The 19,938-nt window shown below is 36.1% G+C and overlaps 1 protein-coding gene across 1 annotated transcript in view; it reads left to right on the forward strand.

Annotated features, from left to right (window-relative positions):
* Window positions 1-12,138, forward strand: part of GLIPR1L1 (GLIPR1 like 1) — a 45,435-nt gene extending 33,297 nt beyond the window's left edge. The window contains exon 5 of the mRNA XM_032296035.1: window positions 11,833-12,138. Coding sequence (XP_032151926.1) covers window positions 11,833-11,924 — 92 coding nt within the window. The 3' untranslated portion in view covers window positions 11,925-12,138. The remainder of the gene's footprint in view (window positions 1-11,832) is intronic.
* Window positions 12,139-19,938: the final 7,800 nt, after the last annotated feature.

Below are 19,938 nucleotides of genomic sequence, written 5' to 3' on the forward strand. Positions count from 1 at the left end.
AACATTTCACAAAGGACAGATTTCTCATGCCTTCAGATTTCTGTATTATATAAGGGAAACATCTCCAATGAGATATAATACCCAGTTTCATAAGACATTTAGATAAAGGAGGTCACAACTACCTTACATAAAGCCTGTTAAAACATTTCAAATCTCATAATCCTATCAACTTTTACATTTTTATGTTCTAGTCCTAGGAACTTTTCTTCTCTACCACCAGACCATTGTACCTTTGCTGGTGAAAAAGTGTCTGAGTTACCAACAGGGAATTGAGCCAAAAAACTTAGTCTCTTTTGTTAATCTTCATCTAAAGTTGCCTCAACAGTATCCCAGGCAATGTCAGCTTTCTCATTATAATGTCTGCCTTTTGGTTATTCTTAAATTTTCTTAATCTGGGGTCAAATGCAGAACGCTGGTGTGGTGCTATTTAATGTTGGAGGATCAGCAGGGGCTGCCTTATGTCCACTCAATCTTTAATAGTGTTGTAAAGACCTTTGTTTTGACTTCATCAATCTTCATTTTATTTATTTCACTACTTAATAACCATCTAAAGATTTCCACTCTTCTGAGATGAGTTCTTGGACTCCCTTTAGCTTTCTTTTTTTTTTAAATTACCTTAATGTTTTATTAGCATCTCTTAGGCTCCTGAGGGAAAACAAATTTGATAAGTTTTCTCACATATTTGTTCAATTCTACATGAGTAATGCCACCTGGGGTGCCCTGTAAAAAGAGTTTCCTTTACTACAACATTTACCATGACCTTGGTAATAGGCATTTTTGGTGGGTGAATATCCTGGTCATCATAAAGCCAGTCTCACATGTCTTGCATACAAAGATTTCAGCTGCCTCATCTTGGGTGCTCCACTTGGCATTTTATAGGAAGAGTTGGGCAGTCCCCTTCTCAGAGTAAACAGACCTTACAGTGGCATTTATCCAATCCACTAAACTGGTCATTGTCTCAGGAATAACCTCCTGCACATCCGGATCGCGTATACTTATCAATTGTTTAATAGTGAGCTATGGATCCTACATTGACCCAAACATGCTCTTTTATTGTGTAGCATTTAAAATTAAAGATGCTTTCCTTAAAGTAGTTATTTTTTACAATCCATTATACTAAATGTTTCTCAGGAAGCTGATGATAGCAATCTACAAATGAATCAATTATTTTTAACTTTATACCCTCTGGTTTTAATAGTTGCTTGGTTTTGCCCTTCCCCCACACTGACTATCTTCTTAATAACCACAGGTGTCAGAGGTAATTTTTGTTGCCCTGGCTTAATTTTTCCCTTTGTGGGTAGCTTTGAGACTAGTGGCCTGAGCTAATGTACATCTGAGCTCAGTCCAGCCTTAAGGCCCAACCCAGCACTCTTATCTTCATTCTACCTATTACAAATAATGGTAACTAAGGAATTGAATATTTTGCTTTTTTTTTAGTAGTTTGCATTTTCTTATGCATTCAGAGAACCAACTCCCTGGGATTATAACTATGATTCATCTCTAAATTTCACTGGCAAATTTTACCTTTAGTAACTGAATGCAGTCCAGCTGCAACTCCTTAAAATGGGTGATCACGTGGTCATCCAAGAGTCAAGATTTCTTATTCTTCACCCTTTTATTTTTCTCTTTATCCATTTAGCATTATCTGCACATTTGTTTCCTTTATTTTAAACTACTCAAATAGCCTCTAAACTAACAAAAATATTATGTTCCCTTTAGCAAAAATTATATACTTATGTTTCTATAAACTTCACCACAAAAAAAAACAGACCAAAAAAATTTTTACTTTCCTACTATCTTAGCTTTTAACATCCCAAATTCCCAGTGGGAAAAAAAATGAAAAATTACTTAATATAACATAACATGATGGTAAGATTTTAAACTACTAGAGAAAAATTTGAGATTAATTTATCAAATTAATCTGAATAAATATTACTAAAGTCTTGTGAACTAAAAGGTATCAGAGCTAGCTTTTGTTAGTTTCATGTGCATTTACTTCTCTTTAAGCTAATTAATTAGAGCTCTTGCATATTTTGGTAATAAAATATCATTTTTATATGGCACATATAAACATATAGATATAACAGACATACAAACAAAACCAGATTCTATAAAATTTTTTATTTGCCTGTTTCCAAATATTCTCTCCCTTATTTTAAACTATTAACTTTAAAAAGTTACAGAAGCCAACAAAAATTGAAGGAAAGAGTTACCATCTTAGGACTTCTCAAAAGGGAGAAAGAGCTAAAGCAGCAGGGTACAGCATAAGTTAAACTTCTGAGAGATCAATCTGAAGAATTTTTAAATTAAAATTAAAATGGGCTATAGAATTTAAAAACTAACTGATAGGTACAGTAAACCACCAGGGCACATGTATACCTATGTAGCAAACCTGCATATTCAGCACATGTATTTCAGAACTTAAAGTAAAATTTAAAAAAAAAAAAAAAAAATGTCTTGCATTGGGCATCTTCCACCAAGATGGCCAAATAGAAACAGCTCTAGAGCTCAACTCCCAGCAAGAAAGACACAGGAGACAAGTGAACTCTGCATTTTCAACTGAGGTACCAGGTTCATTTCAATGGAACTGGTTGGACAGTGGGTATAGACCAGGGAGGGCAAACTGAAGCAGGGGAGGGCGCTGCTCCAACAGGGAAGTACAACTAACTGTAGGATCGGGAACTTTTTCCCCTCAGACTCGAGTTCAGATACTATGCTTCTCCTATGCCCTTGCAACCCATAGTATGGGAGAACGCCACTGGGCTGAGAAGCACCATGAGTTGCCAGTGCAGATCTGAGTGAGAGCTCTGGCCAGCCTGGTACCATGAGTATCAGGACAGAACTGGGCAGAGGTTTTGGCTAACACGGAGAGTACCTACAGGACGGATCTACCCACCCTCCAGAAAGAGGGAGAGCTGAAAGCAGGGAGACAGGTGATATGGCTTGGCAGGTCCCACCTCCACAAAGACCAGCAAACTGAAGCCCTCTTGCCTGAGTGTTTCACAGACAGCACATCAGTTTGAACTCGACCCTGGATGACCGAGCCCTGTGGGGGGAAGGGCATCCGCAGTTGCAAAGGCAGGTCTAATCTCACCTGTGTTAAAAAAAAAAAAAAAAAAAGCCAGAGGAAACCAGGCTGAGTCCCAGGCAGGCCAGCAGTAACTCTTCAGGCAGAGAAGGGTCCGACTGCCCACTCAAGTGGCTCTCTGACCCCTGTATAACCAAAAGAAAATGTCTCATACAGCAGAGAGGCCTGACTATTAGAAGGAAAACTAAAAAAAACAAGAAATAGCTTCAACATCAACAGAAAGGATGTCCACTCAGAGACCCCATCCAAAATCACCAACTTCAAAGATCCAAGGTAGATTAACCCACAAATATGGGCAGAAACCAATGCAAAAACAATGAAATCATCAAAGACCAGAATGCCTCTCCTCCTTCAAGGGATCGCAACTCCTCACCAGCAAGGGAACAAAACAGGAAGAAGAATGAGTTTTATGAATTGACATAAGCAGGCTCCAGAAGGTGGACAATAACAAGCTTCTCTGAGCTAAAGGAACATGTTCTAACCCAATGCAAAGAAACTAAAAGCCTTTAAAAAAAGTTAGACAAAATGCTAACTAGAATAACCAGCTTAGAGAAGAACACAAACGACTTGATGAGCTGAAAACCACAGCACAAGAACTTCGCAAAGCATACACAAGTTTCAATAGCTGAATTGTTCAAGCAGAATATACATTCTTCTCAGCACCACCTCACACTTACTCTAAAATTGACCACATAATTGGAAGTAAATCACTCCTCAGCAAATACAAAAACAGTCTCTCAGACCACAGTGAAATCACATTAGAACTCAGGATTAAGAAACTCACTCAAAACTGCACAACTACATAGAAACTAGACAACTGGCTCCTGAATGATGACTGTATAAACAATGAAATGAAGGCAGAAATAAAGATATTCTTCAAAACCAATGAGAAAAAAGACACAACGTACCAGAATCTCTGGAACACATTTAAAGAAGTGTCTAGAGGGAAATTTATAGCAATAAATGATGCCCACATGAGAAGCGAGGAAAGATCTAAAATCGACAGGCTATCATCAAAATTGAAAGAGCCGGAGGAGCAAGATCAAAAAAGCTCAAAAGCTAACAGAAGACAAAAAATAGCTAATATCAGAGCAGAACTGAAGGAGATAGAGACAAAAAAAAAAAAAAAAAAAAAAAAAAAAAAAAAAAAAAACCTTCAAAAATCCAGGAGGTGGCTTTTTTGAAAAGATCAACAAAATAGTCAGACCACTAGCCAGACTAATAAAAAATAAAAGAAGAATCAAATAGATGCAATAAAAGACAATAAAGGAGATATCACCACTGATTCCACAGAAATACAAACTACCAACAGAGATTACTACAAACAACTTTATGCACATAAATCAGTAAACCTGGAAGGAATGGATAAATTTCTGGACTCTTGCACCCTCCCAAGATTAAACCAGGAAGAAGTTAAAACCCTGAATAGCTCAATAACAAGGACTGAAGTTGAGGCAGCAATTAATAGCATACCAACCAAAAAAAGCCCAGGTCCAGATGAGTTCATAGTCAAATTCTACCAGACATACAAAGAGGAGCTGGTACCATTCCTTCTGAAACTATTCCAAACAATACAAAAAGAGGGAACCCTCCCTAACTCATTTTATGAGACCAACATCATCCTGATACCAAAACCCAACAGAGACTCAACTAAAAAAGAAAACATCAGGCCAATATCCATGATGAACACAGATGCAAAAAATATTCAATAAAATACTAGCAAACTGAATGCAACAGCACATCAAAAAGCTTATCCATCATGATCAACTAGGCTTCATCCCAGGGATGCAAGTCTGGTTCAATACACAAGTTTATAAACATAATCCATCACATAAACAGAAACAAAGACAAAAAAACCACATGATTATCTCAATAGATGCAGGGAAGGCCTTCGACAAAATTCAACAGCCCTTTATGCTAAAAACCCTTAATAAACTAGGTATCAATGGAACATATCTTACAATAATAAAAGCTATTTATGACAAACCAACAGCCAATATCATATTGAATGGGCAAAAATGGGAAGCATTGCTTTGAAATCTGGCACTAGACAAGGATTCCCTCTCTCATCACTCCTATTCAATATAGTATTGGACGTCCTATCAGAGCAATCAGGCAAGAAAAAGAAATAAAGAGCATTAAGGAAGATGAATTGTCTCTATTTGCAGATGACATGATTGTATATTTAGAGGACCCCACCATCTCAGCCCAAAATCTCCTGAAACTGATAAGCAACTTCAGCAAAGTCTCAGGATAAAAAATCAATGTGCAGAAATCATAAGCATTCCTATATACTGATAACAGACCAACAGAGAGCCAAATCAAGAGAGAACTCCCATTCACAATTGCTACAAAGGGAATAAAATACCTAGGAATACAACTAACAAAGGTTGTAAAGGATCTCTTCAAGGAGAACTACAAACCACTGCTCTAGGAAATAAGAGAGGACACAAACAGACATTGAAAAACATTCCATGCTCATGGTTAGGAAGAATCAATATTGTGAAAATGGCCATACTGCCCAAAGTACTATTGGCCTTCTTCACAGAACTATAAAAAAAGAAAAAAAAAAACATCGACAAGAAAAACAAAAGCAATCATAGCCAAGACAAACATAAGAAAAAAAAAAAAAAAAAAAACAAAGCTAGAAGCATCACACCACCTGACTTCAAACTATACTACAAGGCTACAATAATCAAAACAGCATGATACTGGTACCAAAACAGAGATATAGACCAATGGAACAGAACAGAGGCCTTGGAGGCAATGCCACACATCTACAACTGTCTGATCTTTGACAAACCTAACAAAAACAACTAATGGGGAAAGGATTTCCTGATTAATAAATGGTGTTGGGAAAACTGGCTAGCCATGTGACTGGACCCCTTCCTGACTTCTTACACTAAAATTAACTCCAGATGAATTAAAGACTTAAACATAAGACCTAACACCATAAAAACCCTAGAAGAAAACCTAGGCAATACCATTCAGGACATAGGCATAGGCAAGGACTTCATGACTAAAACACCAAAAGCAATGGAAACAAAAGCCAAAATAGGCAAATGGGATCTAAGTGGCACAGCAAAAGAAACAATCATTAGAGTGAACTGGCAACCAACAGAATGGGAAAAAATTTTTGCAATCTACCCATCTGACAAAGGGCTAATATCCAGAATCTACAAAGAACTAAAGCAGATTTACAAGAAAAAAACAAACCCGTTCAAAAATGGGCAAAGGATATGTTTTCAAAAGAAGACATATATGAGGCCAAGAAACATATGAAAAAATGCTCATCATCACTGGTCATTAGAGAAATGCAAATCAAAACCACATTGAGATACCATCTCATGCCAGTTAGAATGGTGATTATTTAAAAATCTGGAAAGAACAGATGCTGGAGAGGATATGGAGAAATTGAACAGTTTTATACCGTTGGTGGGAGTGTAAATTCATTCAACCATTGTGGAAGACAGTATGGCGATTCCTCAAGGATCTAGAAATAGAAATTCCATTTGACCCAGCAATTCCATTATTTGGTATATACCCAAAGGATAATAAATTGTTTTATTATAAAGATACAAGTATACATACATTCACTGAAGCACTGTTTACAATAGCAAAGACCTGAAACCAACCCAAATGTCCACCAATGATAGACTGGACAAAGAAAATGTGGCACATATACATCATGGAATACTATGCAGCCATTAAAAAAGATGTGTTTGTGCCCTTTGTAGGGACATGGATGAATCTGGAAACCATCATTCTCAGCAAACTGACACAAGAACAGAAAACCAAACACCACATGTTCTCACTCATAGGCGAGTGTTGAACAATAAGAACACATGGGCACAGGAAGGGGAACATCACACACTGGGATTGGATAATGGGGAAATAGGGGAAGGACAGTAGGGGGCAGGGAGGTTGGGGAGGGATAACACTGGGAGAAATGCCTAATGTATGTGATGGGGGTATAGATACAGCAAACCACCATGGCATGTGTGTACCTATGCAACAATCCTGCAAGATCTGTACATGTACCCCAGAACTTAAAGTATAATTTAAAAAGTCTTGCATTAAAAGTAAATCAATATTTTTAATAAAATCTTGTTTTAACCAATTTTTAGTGTTGTATTAGTGTATTTTAATATCAAAGTCTAATTTCTAGAAAGACTATTAAAATTTCCTTTCAACTATGGTGAACTTAATCATAAGCTTTAAATTTTTTTGTGCTAATCTTGTGACTTACACAGACCATTTGACATGCTTGACCTTTCTTGTTTGTCTTAAACATCCTTCTTTGTTAAACAACTAGATATTTTATTTTAAGACAAAAGTTTACCATACAAGATGATTTCGCAACAAAAATGTTTTTTTAACTTTTTACCAAAAATATCTCTTAATATCTATAACTTTCTTTAAGTCTCTCATTTCCTTGTTCCTTTTACCTTATTTTGAATATAACCTTTAAATAATCTTTGGATTAGACAAACATTATTTACCTTTCAATAACAATACATTTAAAATAGTTTTTATCATTTTTCAAACTGAAAGTTACCCAGTTAATGAATACCCATTATTAAATATATATAACTTCAGATTCTAAATTTTTATGATGTTTGTTTACAAACATTTACTCTATTACATTTACCTCATTCATTTATTTAATAGTTCACCTAGAGTATTTATAAAAACTGTGATAGTCATCATTTAAAATTATTTTTCTGTTAACCATTTTTATAGCCTATGATTTTCAGGTGTTTATGCAAGAACTAAACCTAAGACTAACTATGTGGGTATTTTACCAATAATTCAGTATTTAGCTGTTTTAATCAAACCAACAATATCAAACGTCTTAATTATCAAAAATTACACAAGCCAAGATTATTCTTTTGGGGAGCTGGCTTTACAGTTTTATAACACTTATGCAAAATTTTGACACCTTATAATATTTGCCAGGTATAAGTATGAACCCATTTGACCAATAAACAGAAACAAAAATACTACAAATCTAATTCTAATATTACTTTTACAAGAATTTTAAAGCCAGTTTATTTATTAAAGATTTTACTTAAGTCATATGAACTTGAAAACCATGTGGGCTTATTATTTACTTAATTTATGAGTACTCTTAAGCCAATTTGGTACCTTGTGGCCACTATCCATAACAAAATACATGCAACTACATGTAAACATACACATGCACATTCATAGAAAAATCCTGTATCTTTTATTTCAGAACTCTAGGCATAAGATATTAATACAAACTCACTGGTTTACAAAAATAGAAGAAGATTGGATCTAAACAGTGGTTTTTGTCTCAGTAGAAAAGTAACAGCAGATTTAAAGCAGGCAGAAAAGAAAATAGACAAGTAGAGAACTTAGGAACTCTAGAGTTGCAGGTTGACCTTTGGGCTATGAATTTTTATTTGATGTAATTTGCTCATTAGATCAAAATATGCAAAACAGACCATAATATATAACTAGTTGGAGTACTAGAAAACCTGGCATGCCCTCAAACTTTTTCATTTTACACAAACATTTGCAAGGAGAGGCACCATATAATTAACAGGGTGCCCCAAAGTTAGTCTTTCTCCCTGTCTTTCCTCATTTTTAGATTGTTTCCACTTTTTTTCTTAAAAGGAGGAATTGAGCTGTGGCCTAGGGCTTTTTGTGTGGTAGATCACTGTGTGCTGATCGTGGATGAGACTATGCAGTGTTTTACCAGAGTCATTTTCACCCTTTTAACATGTCTCAGTTTCTTGCTCCAGAGGTCTGTCACCTCTGAGAGGGCTAAAAATGCCAACTGATCAGCTCTATATGCATTGCTTGATTGAGTCTTTTAAAACTAATTTTGTTGAAGGTTCCCTGTAGGGCCACCGCATGGCAAAGTGGGTTAACCACCCAGACATTCCCACTCAGCCCCCAGTCATGCAGAGCCAGCTTGCAGCTGGGAGTAACAAAATGTCTTTTCTCTTCAGAACTGAGGAGTTAAGTCTCTCATTTATCTATGAAAATGACAGTTTATGTTTCTCACACAAATGCACAGACAAGTCAATTGAGATTCATTTTGGGAGATAAAATAATGGCGAAGACAGTTTAGAATATACCTCCAAAGTGGAAACCCAATGGGGTCCTCAAAAGGAGGGTGTTCTCCTTGGCTTTAGAAAAAGGCAATGGAGAAGAAAAAGGCAATGGAGAAGACCCTTTAAAATCCACCTCTGAACTAGAATTAGTATCCTAAACAACAACTTCCAAGGAGAAAAAACAAAAAACAAAACAAGAACTTTTAAACTCTTTTGTAATAACGCTTAGCTTAAAACACAAACATATAGTATAGCTACACCAAAGTATTTTATTTCTTTATGTCCTTAATTTATAAGCATTTTTGCACTTACAGTTTTTATATACTGTTTAAACTTTTTGTTAAAAACTAAAATACAAACACACACGTTAGCCTAGGCCTACTCAGGGTCAGAGTCATCAGTATATCCGTCTTCCATCTCCACACCTTGTACCACCGGAAGGTCTTCCATATCAAATTATATTCCTTTATGAAATATATTTGTGATTACTATAAATATATTTGAATTTTATTTTCTAATTGCTTTTGTTGGCTTACATAAATTTAAATGCTTTTGTATATTAGTCTATTAACAGTTTTACCAAACTCTCTTATTATTTCTGGCAGTTTATTGATTTTCTTGGATTTTATATGACAAATCATGTTTTCCATTAAAAAAAATGCAAGTTTTGTTCTTTCTTTGAATCTTTATATTCATTATTTATTTCACAAATATCAACAGTTTATTCATTTCTCCAGTGCAATGTTGAGCATAAGCTGTAATGGTGAACACACCATTCTATAATTCTTGAATTTAAAGACAATGTTTCACCATTGTGTATGTTTGTTTTCGATTATTTTCATTGGTCCTCATTGCCAGGTTATAAAAATTTTCTCTTTTCCTTATTTTGCCGAGTTTTCAACTTGAATAAATGTTAACTTTAACAATTTTTTCCCGCATCACTTGAAATAATGCTATTTCTTTCTTTTTAATGTCTTAATGTTATAAACTATATCAAAAGGCTTCTAATATAACACAGCTACACTGTAAAATTTCAATAGATACCAGGAGTTAAGCGATGGCCCATTAATACAATATTACATTATTCTTTCATTCTTGTAATAAATCCAGTTTGGTCATGAGGTTTCCTTAAGAGATGGCTAGATTCTTGTTAACTTTTTATTTACAATTTTTTTGCATTTATTTTTAGAATTGTGTTTGGCCATATAATTTTCCTCCTGCATTTTTCCTTACATGATTTTGACTTCAAGTTTGTATTAATCTCATTTTGAAAAGTTGGCCTTTCAAAATAATGCCTCCTTTGGTATTTTGGTTACAGTTTGCTTAGGATTCTGATTATTTAATTTTTGAATTCTTAGGAGGCATTCTCTGAAAGGTATTTTGTTCTAATGTGTGTTATGTGTACATTTTAATTACTGATTAATTTTTTAATGGTTATGGGATATTTGGTTTTGAGGAAGACTTTGGAAAATTTTCTATTTTATCCACATTTCCATGAAATGCTCTTATATTTTTACTTGTATTCCATGTGTAGTTATGTTTTATTTAACTTTTGACTTGTGCTTTTTCTCTTTTTTGTTGATCAGTCTTTATCAGAAAACATATTTTAGCTTGGTTGGCTTCTTATTTTGAGAGACAGAAAATATAGCATAATAGTTAAATATATAGACCTTGGAGTCAGATGGTTTAACTCAAGAGGTGATTAAGAGAATTAAATATGATTCATTACACAAAATTATTTGAGTCCCCCAAAAAGTAATTTCTCAATACATTTTAGCAATTACTATAATTAAGTTCCTAATTTTCTATCATTTAACCCAGTTTATATTTTTGTAGCATTCATTGCTCTCTGACATTATCATTTTTATTCACTTTATTTATTTATTTAATTTTAAAATTGATTATAGATTTTTCTCTCCTCATTTTTTTCACAATGAAAGTGATTTTATTTTTTTCTGGTAGCCATTATATCCAAAGCTAGAATCATGCCTAATATGTAGTAGAAAGTCAAAAAATTAAATTAATTTTTTTAAGTAGATGATTTCCTAATGAAGTGCTGGATGCTATCAGAATGGTAAACTGGTGGTGGCGGGGGGGGGGAGTTTGATGTGGAAAAAACGTTGATAAATATTTGGAGTAAGGACCATTACAGAAATGAATGCAATTTTTAATGAATAGCTCTGCATACAAAAAATTCAAGGTGAAGAAATTACGTTTCTTCAGGGATTTGAATTGGGCATAAAAGAGAGGGAAAAATAAAGTTAACTACTTTATAGCTTTTTCTGTTTTTGACTTTTGTGCATTCAACCAAGAGGTGTTTTAGAAATATTTGTTGACATAACACTGTTGGTAGGGAGCAACATAAAGATATCCAAGTACTGTAGGATTGATTAGGAAGCTTTCATTTTCTTGATAAAAAGGCAAACTAATTTTTGTTAGTTGATTGTGTTATTCTAAAAGCCATAAAAGCAAATAAATATCTTTTCTTATTTTACAATATTTTAAAATATTTTTATTTTTACTTTAGGGACTCCACAACTTATTGTACCTAATCGTATGTATCAAAATATTTTAGTATTGATTAAATTATTTCCTCCAATGGAACATGAATTGAACTACTAACTATTCTCGTTTTGTTATTACTTTTGTTTTTGACAGAAAATCCATTTCTGAAGCCATTGGGGAAAGCACCTCAGCAGATAGACTTTAATCCGTTCAGCTTAGCTCTTCTTCTTCTGATAATCTTTTAACGTCATTTATGTACAAAAATATTCTCAAATATTAAAATAAAGGAATATTTAATTGCTTAATATAACTTATCCGTTTTATTTATTGACTCTTTCACACTCTTGCCTGATACCTAAATTTAATATTAGTTTTTAACTCAAAAAAATATATTGCAGTATGGAAAATGGATAAACAGTAGAATAAAGTCTTGAGGTTTTTTTTTTTTTAATTACAAAACCATATGTATATCAAGAGTGTTCCACTCTTTAATTTTCTAATGAGAATGGATTGTCACTTTAGTTATAGTACATTTAGGGAACAAAAGGTATTTCAGATATTAGATAGTTTCTTATAAACCAGTAGTTTCCTTTAAGAATACCATCAACATCATTCAGAAACACAATTTTACTGAGAAAAAATTTTTCTGATAGCATGTAATGTTATACATTATGTTCATAATCAATGGTTGGGGAATAAATCAATAAATTAAACTCAAAAGGAAAATCAACTAAATTTTGAACATTTAAAAGGTAAATATATGTTCTGCAAATTAAAGTCACACTCTTCTAGGAGATTTATTTTTAAATGTGTCCAATAGAAAATAACAGGATGTTAATAGTATATGTTTTAAAAGCCACACAAAATTAGTATAAGTAACAACATTTCTACAAACCAGAGAATTATTCAATTCTGGCATTTCTTTTGTCTGAAGACAAAAAATCATAAAATTTAAGAAATTCGGTTTTCAAAATTATCAATGCTGAATTGTTGACTCCTACAGAGTAAATTTTCTGGACCTTTTTCATCTCAACTAAGGCAACCTCCAGCTTCCTTCAGCTATTGCATTAGTCGGAGCTTTCTAAATAATTACTAGGATATATGCATATATAAAAAAGAATTTATTAAGGAGAATTGACTCACATGATCAAAAGGTGAAGTCCCATGATAGGCCATGTGTTAAGGTGAGGAGCAAGGAAGCTAGCAGTAGCTCAGTCCAAGCTCCAAAATCTCAAAAGTTGGGAAGCTGACAGTGCAGCCTTCAGAGTATGGCTGAAGGCCTGAGAGTCCCTGGTAAACTACTGGTGTGAATCCAAGCGTCCAAAAGACAAAATGCCTGTAGTCTGATGTTTGAGGGCAGGAAGTGTCCAGTGCAAGAGAAAGATGAAGGCTGGAAGACTCAGCAAGTCTGCTCTTTCATCTTCTCCTGCCTGCTTTATTCTAGCCATGCTGGCAGTCAATTGGATGTTGCCCACCTACATCAAGGGGGGGTCTGCTTTACCCCTAGTCCACTGACTCAAATGTTAATCTCCTTTGGCAACACTTTCACAGACACACCCAGGAACAATACTTTGCATCCTTCAATCCAATTAAGTTGACAATACTAACCATCACAAGTCTACCCCTTGTCAGCTTGAAAAATACACATCTCCTGAAATCATGTATCTCCAAATAAAGACAATAATAAGGTCATAATTATGTCTAACATAATACAGCTATCCTTCATACAACTGGAAGTGCTCTAATTCTTAGCCTAAATACTATTACATAAAGTTAACAACACTTAAATGCCTAAATGAAGTCACTAAATCTTATTTGACATGATAAAGGAAAAATAAAGGGAATAAAATGAAGATATTTTCTTAGTACAAGCATATACAAGCACAAACATATTCTTAACAAAATCTTAACAAAATAAGGAGAAAATATTCATGACAATTACAGTCCTAGTTTCTGCAACTGGTCGTGTGGTTGCATTGATGACTACGTTCTACTACTCATTCTGTATTCCGTTTGCCTGTATTCCCTTCACTGCAAGCATCTCAGTGGGTCATGAAACTTTTTCCTGGTGGAGTGACCCAAACCTTCATTCCTGAAGGGTCTGGGCCATTAGTAGTCCTGCCTGGACTGGGTTATTATAGTTTCCCATTGACCTTAATCACATAGCATGGCAAAACTTAAGAAATGCTCTATGGGGTCTCCTGTATTCCATACATAATCTTCCTTACCTCCATTGTGGAGTATTAGGCTGATTTTTTCTTTTTTCTTTTCTCTTTTTTTTTTTTTTTTTTTTTTTTGAGATGGAGTCTCTGTCACCCAGGCTGGAGTGCAGCGGTGCAATCTCGGCTTACTGCAACCTCCCAGGTTCAAGTGATTCTCCTGCCTCAGCCTCCTGGGTAGCTGGGATTACAGGCTCCCACCACTGCACCTAGCTAATTTCTGTATTTTTAGTAGGCATGGGATTTCACCATGTTGGCTAGGCTTCTCTTGAACTCCTGACCTCAGGTGATCCATCCCTCTCAGCCTCCCAAAGTGCTAAAATTATAGATGTGAGCCACCACACCCTGTCTGATTTCATCTTGATAGTTTAAGTCAATCACCCCAACCAACATTGTAACTCTTCTTAGCCTGTAGACTTAGAGGTAGGAGGAGCCCAAAGTGACCAGGTGGCAATCCTAATTTCCAGTTTAGTAGAATAATTCTTGTGTCTCCTGGTGGTAGCATTCCTCCCTCTGGAACTAAGACCTGTAGACCAGGTGAACATAATGTCATGGAACAGGAAGCAAAAAATTTTGTTAGTGGATCACTAGGGGTGATGATGAGTGGTGTCACTTCCACTTCCACCATTTGATTCCTGGACCCATGAATCCTGGCTATGGGAGAAACTGTGCCATATATTGGATGCTGATTCAGAGCATGTACAGCTTCTGAAGAACTTTGCCCCAGCCCTGTAAAGTATTGTCACCTAGTTGGTGTTGTCATTGTGATTTCAAAAGGCAATCCCACCAATGTATCAATCTAGCTCCTTCAGGATGATGGGGAATATGGTAAAACCAGTGAAATCCATGAGCATGAGCCCACTGTTGGACTTCTTTAGTCATAAAGTGAGCACCTTGTTCAGAGGCAGCGTCATGTGAAATACCATTATGGTGGATGAGACCACCTGCGAGTCCATAGATGGTAGTTTTGGCAGAAGCGTTTTGCATGCAGGATAGGCAAACCCATATCTAGAGTAAGTGTCTATTCCAATAAGGATAAATCACTTTCCTTTACATGATGGAAGAAGTCCAGTGTAATCAATCTGCCACCAAATTGCTGTCTGATCATCCTGAGGAATGGTGCCATATCAAGGGCTCAGTGTTGGTCTCTGCTGCTGGCACATTAGGCATTCAGCAGTGGCTGTAGCCAGGTCAGCCTTGGTGACTGGAGGTCCATGTTGCTGAGCCCACGCATAACCTCCATCCCTGCCAACATGGCCACTTTGTTCATGAGCCCATTGGATGATGACAGGTGGATGGGGAAGAAGGCTGAGAGGTGTTCACAGAATGAGTCATACTATTCACTTATTATTAAAATCCTCCTCTGCTGAGGTCACCCTTTGATGAGCATTCACATGAGATACAAATATCTTCACACTTTTTGACCAATCAGAAAGGTCCAAACACATACCTCTTCTCTAAATTTCTTTGTCCTCAATTTTCCAATCATGCTTCTTCCAAGCCTCTAACCATCCAGCCAAACCATTGGCTGCAGCCCACGAACAAGTATGTTATCACACATCAGGCCATTTCTCCTTCCAAGCAAAGCATTGTACAGCCAGGTGCACTGCTTGAAGTTCTGCCCACTGAGGAGATTTCCCTTCACAGGTGTCCTTCAGGGATATCTAAAGTGATGAATTCTAGCATTTCAATCTCCCTAAGCCTTTGGATCCCTTCCTCTACATTAAACCAAGGGAGATCAGGCATTTCCAGCTAACTCATAGTGGGCCAATTTCTAATCCATGTTTCAGCTAACCAAGCAAATAAACTATTAGAACCTTTTTTTAACTCCCCAAGCTGCAACATTAAATGAAGAATCCCTGTTTAGTGGGCCCATATCAATAAATTCAGCCTGACCCAACTTTAGGTTTCTTCCATTATCCCACACCCTTAGCATCCATTCCCATACCAATTCTCCATATTTCTGTTTATATAAATTAGAAAACTCTAGCAGTTCTTTTGGGATGTAGTGCACCTTCTCACGGGTCACACTCTGAAGCCCACCTCTGGGACCTGAGTCTAATTATAGGTGTAGAAGCAAACAGGCATGTTGGGGATGTGTCCTAAAGAGAATCAACATTGTCTTGCCTGGCAACTGCCTCAGGCAGTGCAGGGTTAATCTCCTGAAAGGTGGAAAGGCTGATGGCATTATGGGTGGGAGAGGGGATATTGCCGCCATCAAGAATAGAAAGACTATTTCCTCTGGTAAAAAAAAAAAAAAAAAAAAAAAAAGGCTCATCAGAATTTAGGGGCTCAGTCCCTCCAGGCTCATCCCCCATCAAGGTCTTCCCACACATTCCCATTCCAAGTTGCAGGGTCCCATTCTTTTCCAACCAATGTCCTTACTTTAACAGTAGACACCTGGTGAGGTTGAGTGTGCACCTTTCATTGCAGGTCAGTCACGTAAGAGCTTGTATCTGATTTTCCACAATTTCAGCCCTTTGTCCTCAAGAGACAAGACTCTCAGGGCAATCTTGGAATATCTGAGGCTCAGTTGAGCTTCTAAGCTCATTATTTTCTTTCATCACTTTGTCCAGAAAATTTAGAAGCAACCAACCAACTTTATTATATTCCTTGATTCTCCACATACAGTCAAAGGTATTATGTGTAGAGTCACTAAACTCCTTGTTTCTTAAGAGCATTGAATCAGGAGTATCAAATGAATTTATTTTGCATAATTCTCTAAATAGTTCATGCCAAGAACTATCAGTGTTCTCCATAGTACTAGAAGTAGAGTCCTTAGCATTTTGGGGTCTAAGATTAAGCAGCCAACTCCAGAAACCCAGAAACCAACTAAAGAAATCCAGCTTTAAGATTCTGTTCCTCTAGAACCACTCCTGGTACCAAAATCTGTATTAGGTAGTGTTCTCTAAAGGGACAGAACTGCTAGGATACATGCATATATGAAAGGGGTTTATTAAGGAGGATTGACTTACACGATCACAAGGTAAAGTTCCACAGTAGGCTATCTGAAAGTTGAAGAGCAAGGAAGCCAGCAGTGGCTCAGCCCAAGTCCCAAAACCTCAAAAGTCAGAAACCCTACAATGCAGCCATCAGTCTGTAACCAAAGGCCTGAGAGCTCCTGGTAAACCACTGGTGTAAATCCAGGAGTCGAAAAGCCGAAGAGCCTGGAATCTGATATTTGAGGGCAAGAAGCAACTAGCACAGGAGAAAGATCAAGGGTGGAAGACTCAGCAAGTCAGCTTATTCAACATTCTCCTGCCTGCTTTATTCTAGCCACACTGGCAGCTGATTGGATGGTGCCCACCCACATTAAGGGTGGGTCTACTTCTCCCAGTGCACTGACTCAAATGTTAACCTCTTTTAGCAACACCTTCACAGACACACCCAGGAACAATACTTTGCATCCTCCAATCCAATGAAGTTGACAACATTAACCATCCAGATATATATGTGTATGTGTGTGTCTATGTATATATGTATATATAATCATTTTAAAATGTATTTTTAATAGGACTAAACATTGTTTTGTATATATTGTCAAATACCTAGGAATTTCCACATAGCTGGGTGATTAATACTTTTTTTTCTTTTTGAGACAGGGTCTCACTCTGTCACCCAGGCTGTAGTGCAGCGGTGTAATTTTGGCTCCCTGCAACCTCTGGCTACCAGGCTCAAGCAATTCTCCCACCTCAGCCTTCCAAGTAGCTGGGACCACTGGCATGTGCCACCACAACTGGCTAAGTTTTGCATTTTTTTGTAGAGATGGGGTTTTGCCATGGTGGCCAGGCTGGTTTCGAACTCCTGAGCTCAAAGCAATCTGCCCACCTCAGTCTCCTCAAGAGCTGGGATTATAGGCATGAGCCACTGCACCTGGCCGATTGGTACTATTTTATAAAGAAGCCAAGTGGTTTTATATTTAAGTCTGCTTATATCTGTCAGGGTTCTCCAGAGCAACACAACCAAAAGGGGAGAAAGAAGGGGAGAGGGAGAAGGAGAGAAAGGGGCAGAGGAGGAGTGGGAGGGGGAGAGGCAGAGATAGATTTTTAGTAATTGGCTCACAGGATCCTGTGGGCTAACAAATGGAAATTTTTAGGGCAAGCTGTCAGGATGGAAATTTAAGTGAGAGTTGCTGTTGCAGTCTCTAGTCCAAATGTTGGAAAGTCAGGCAAAATATTTAAGTTGCAGTCTGGAAGCAGGATTTCTTTTTTAAGAAAATTCAGTCTTTGTTCTTAAGGCCTTCAACTGGTTGAATGAGGTTCACTCACATTAAAAAGGATAATCTGATTTACTTACAGGTCAACTTATAAATTTTAATCACATCTAAAAAAAAATCTTTACAGTAACATCTATAGTAGTACAACCAAACAACTTGTCACTGTAGTTTAGCCACATTGACACACAAAATTATCTATCACATTGCTATTTGACATCATGAATATAGAGTCGTATCTTTTTCATAATGTAAGCTTTTGCTATTTGTTTATTGCATTGTTAAAATTCTCATTCATAATTACGTGTTTTCTAGCTTGTGGTATGAAATAGGCTAAAGGTAAATCCACATGTATGTAGAGTATGTTTTTCTACCTATTGCATTGTTTATCGTTGTGTTATCTTCATGAATTTTTAATTAAACATTTTCATTAATAATTAAAACATCCTCTGATTTTAATGTAATTACTCCTTTACCTCTTTATACTTCTTATTCATTCAAAAGCATATAATTTTCTTTGTCAGATTTAAATTTTTTTTACAAAATTATATTCACTAATGAAGAAGTACTTGTCAAAAAGTATTAAATTAGCACTGCTTTGAAACTTTCAAGTTGTGACAGTTCTCAGAAAATGGAGCCTTTTCACAGGACTTTGGGTCCATGCTAAAGTTATGAGCGGAGGCTAGAAAGGCAGAGTGTCTCCATATTATTAGTGGGCTTTCCACTTACTGGCAAGAAGAGAAAATTCTGGACCAAAGATACATCTTTTTTATTTCTTGTGATCTTAACAACAGCCTCTTGACAGGACATCTTGGGAAGCCTGTCATTGCTTAAGGTTCCTTTACTCTGAGTGGACTGTTAATAGTGACTTTAAGTGACCCTCCTATTTCACTTAGTTTGGGATTGCTAGACAAACTGCTCTGGGCTTAGCTTTTTCCAAGTACTGAGAATAGTTAACTCAAGATTTAAGTAGTGCATTTTTTGATTTGTTCTACTAGGACACGTTTGGGTTGTCAAACTCAACTAAATTTGTGTTCCCAGAAATTGCTGAATCACTTCAAGATATGAGACAAATCAGACCTGTCAATAATTGTGGGGCCAGTTTTGTACCTCTTGGGAGGAATGGTAAAGAAAGAGTTTAAACAATATTCTCTGTAGTTTATGATTATTATCATTATTATGCATCCCAATCAGTAAAAAATATTGTAGAGTGACCAGAAATTCTAGCTTGCCTGAGACTTGAGAGGTTTTCTAGGACATAAGAAAACATGCCCGTACTAGGACATTCTTTAACAACTGTGGAAGTGGTAACCCTTAGGTTAAATCAAAAGGCATTATATGTACATTTAACTAATAAGTGTTAAAGAGATGTTTATGCCAGGAATATAAGAAGAAACACTTCTGAGAGTTTTATATTATTTCGTTGCATTTGTATCTTGACAACTATATTGAATTGGCAATTTCCTCTTAGCAATTTTTCCAGGATATGTGATCATTTTGAGATGGTTGGTATAGTTAAAACTAGGTAATTTAATATGTAATTAAATTTAGCTCTGATCACTAACTGCAGCAGGGGAAAGAAATTCCATTATCATCACTTTGAGTGGAACTCCCATTTTCTCTCAGGAAAACAACATATCACTGCTGATGTCTTCCAGACTAAAACTATGAGCAACTCACTTGTAGTTATATACATTGGGTTTGCTTCTTGCACCAAGAGAAACAACATTGATTATTATAAGAATAACTCAATAAATATTTATTAAGCATGCTCTCATCTGAAGACTAATACAAAAAAAATTAAGCATGCATAATATCTGGCACCAT

This window comes from Sapajus apella, unplaced genomic scaffold, assembly GCF_009761245.1.
Source record: "Sapajus apella isolate SASKATOON/1434 unplaced genomic scaffold, GSC_monkey_1.0 scaffold2, whole genome shotgun sequence".
In the NCBI taxonomy this organism is placed as follows: domain Eukaryota; kingdom Metazoa; phylum Chordata; class Mammalia; order Primates; family Cebidae; genus Sapajus; species Sapajus apella.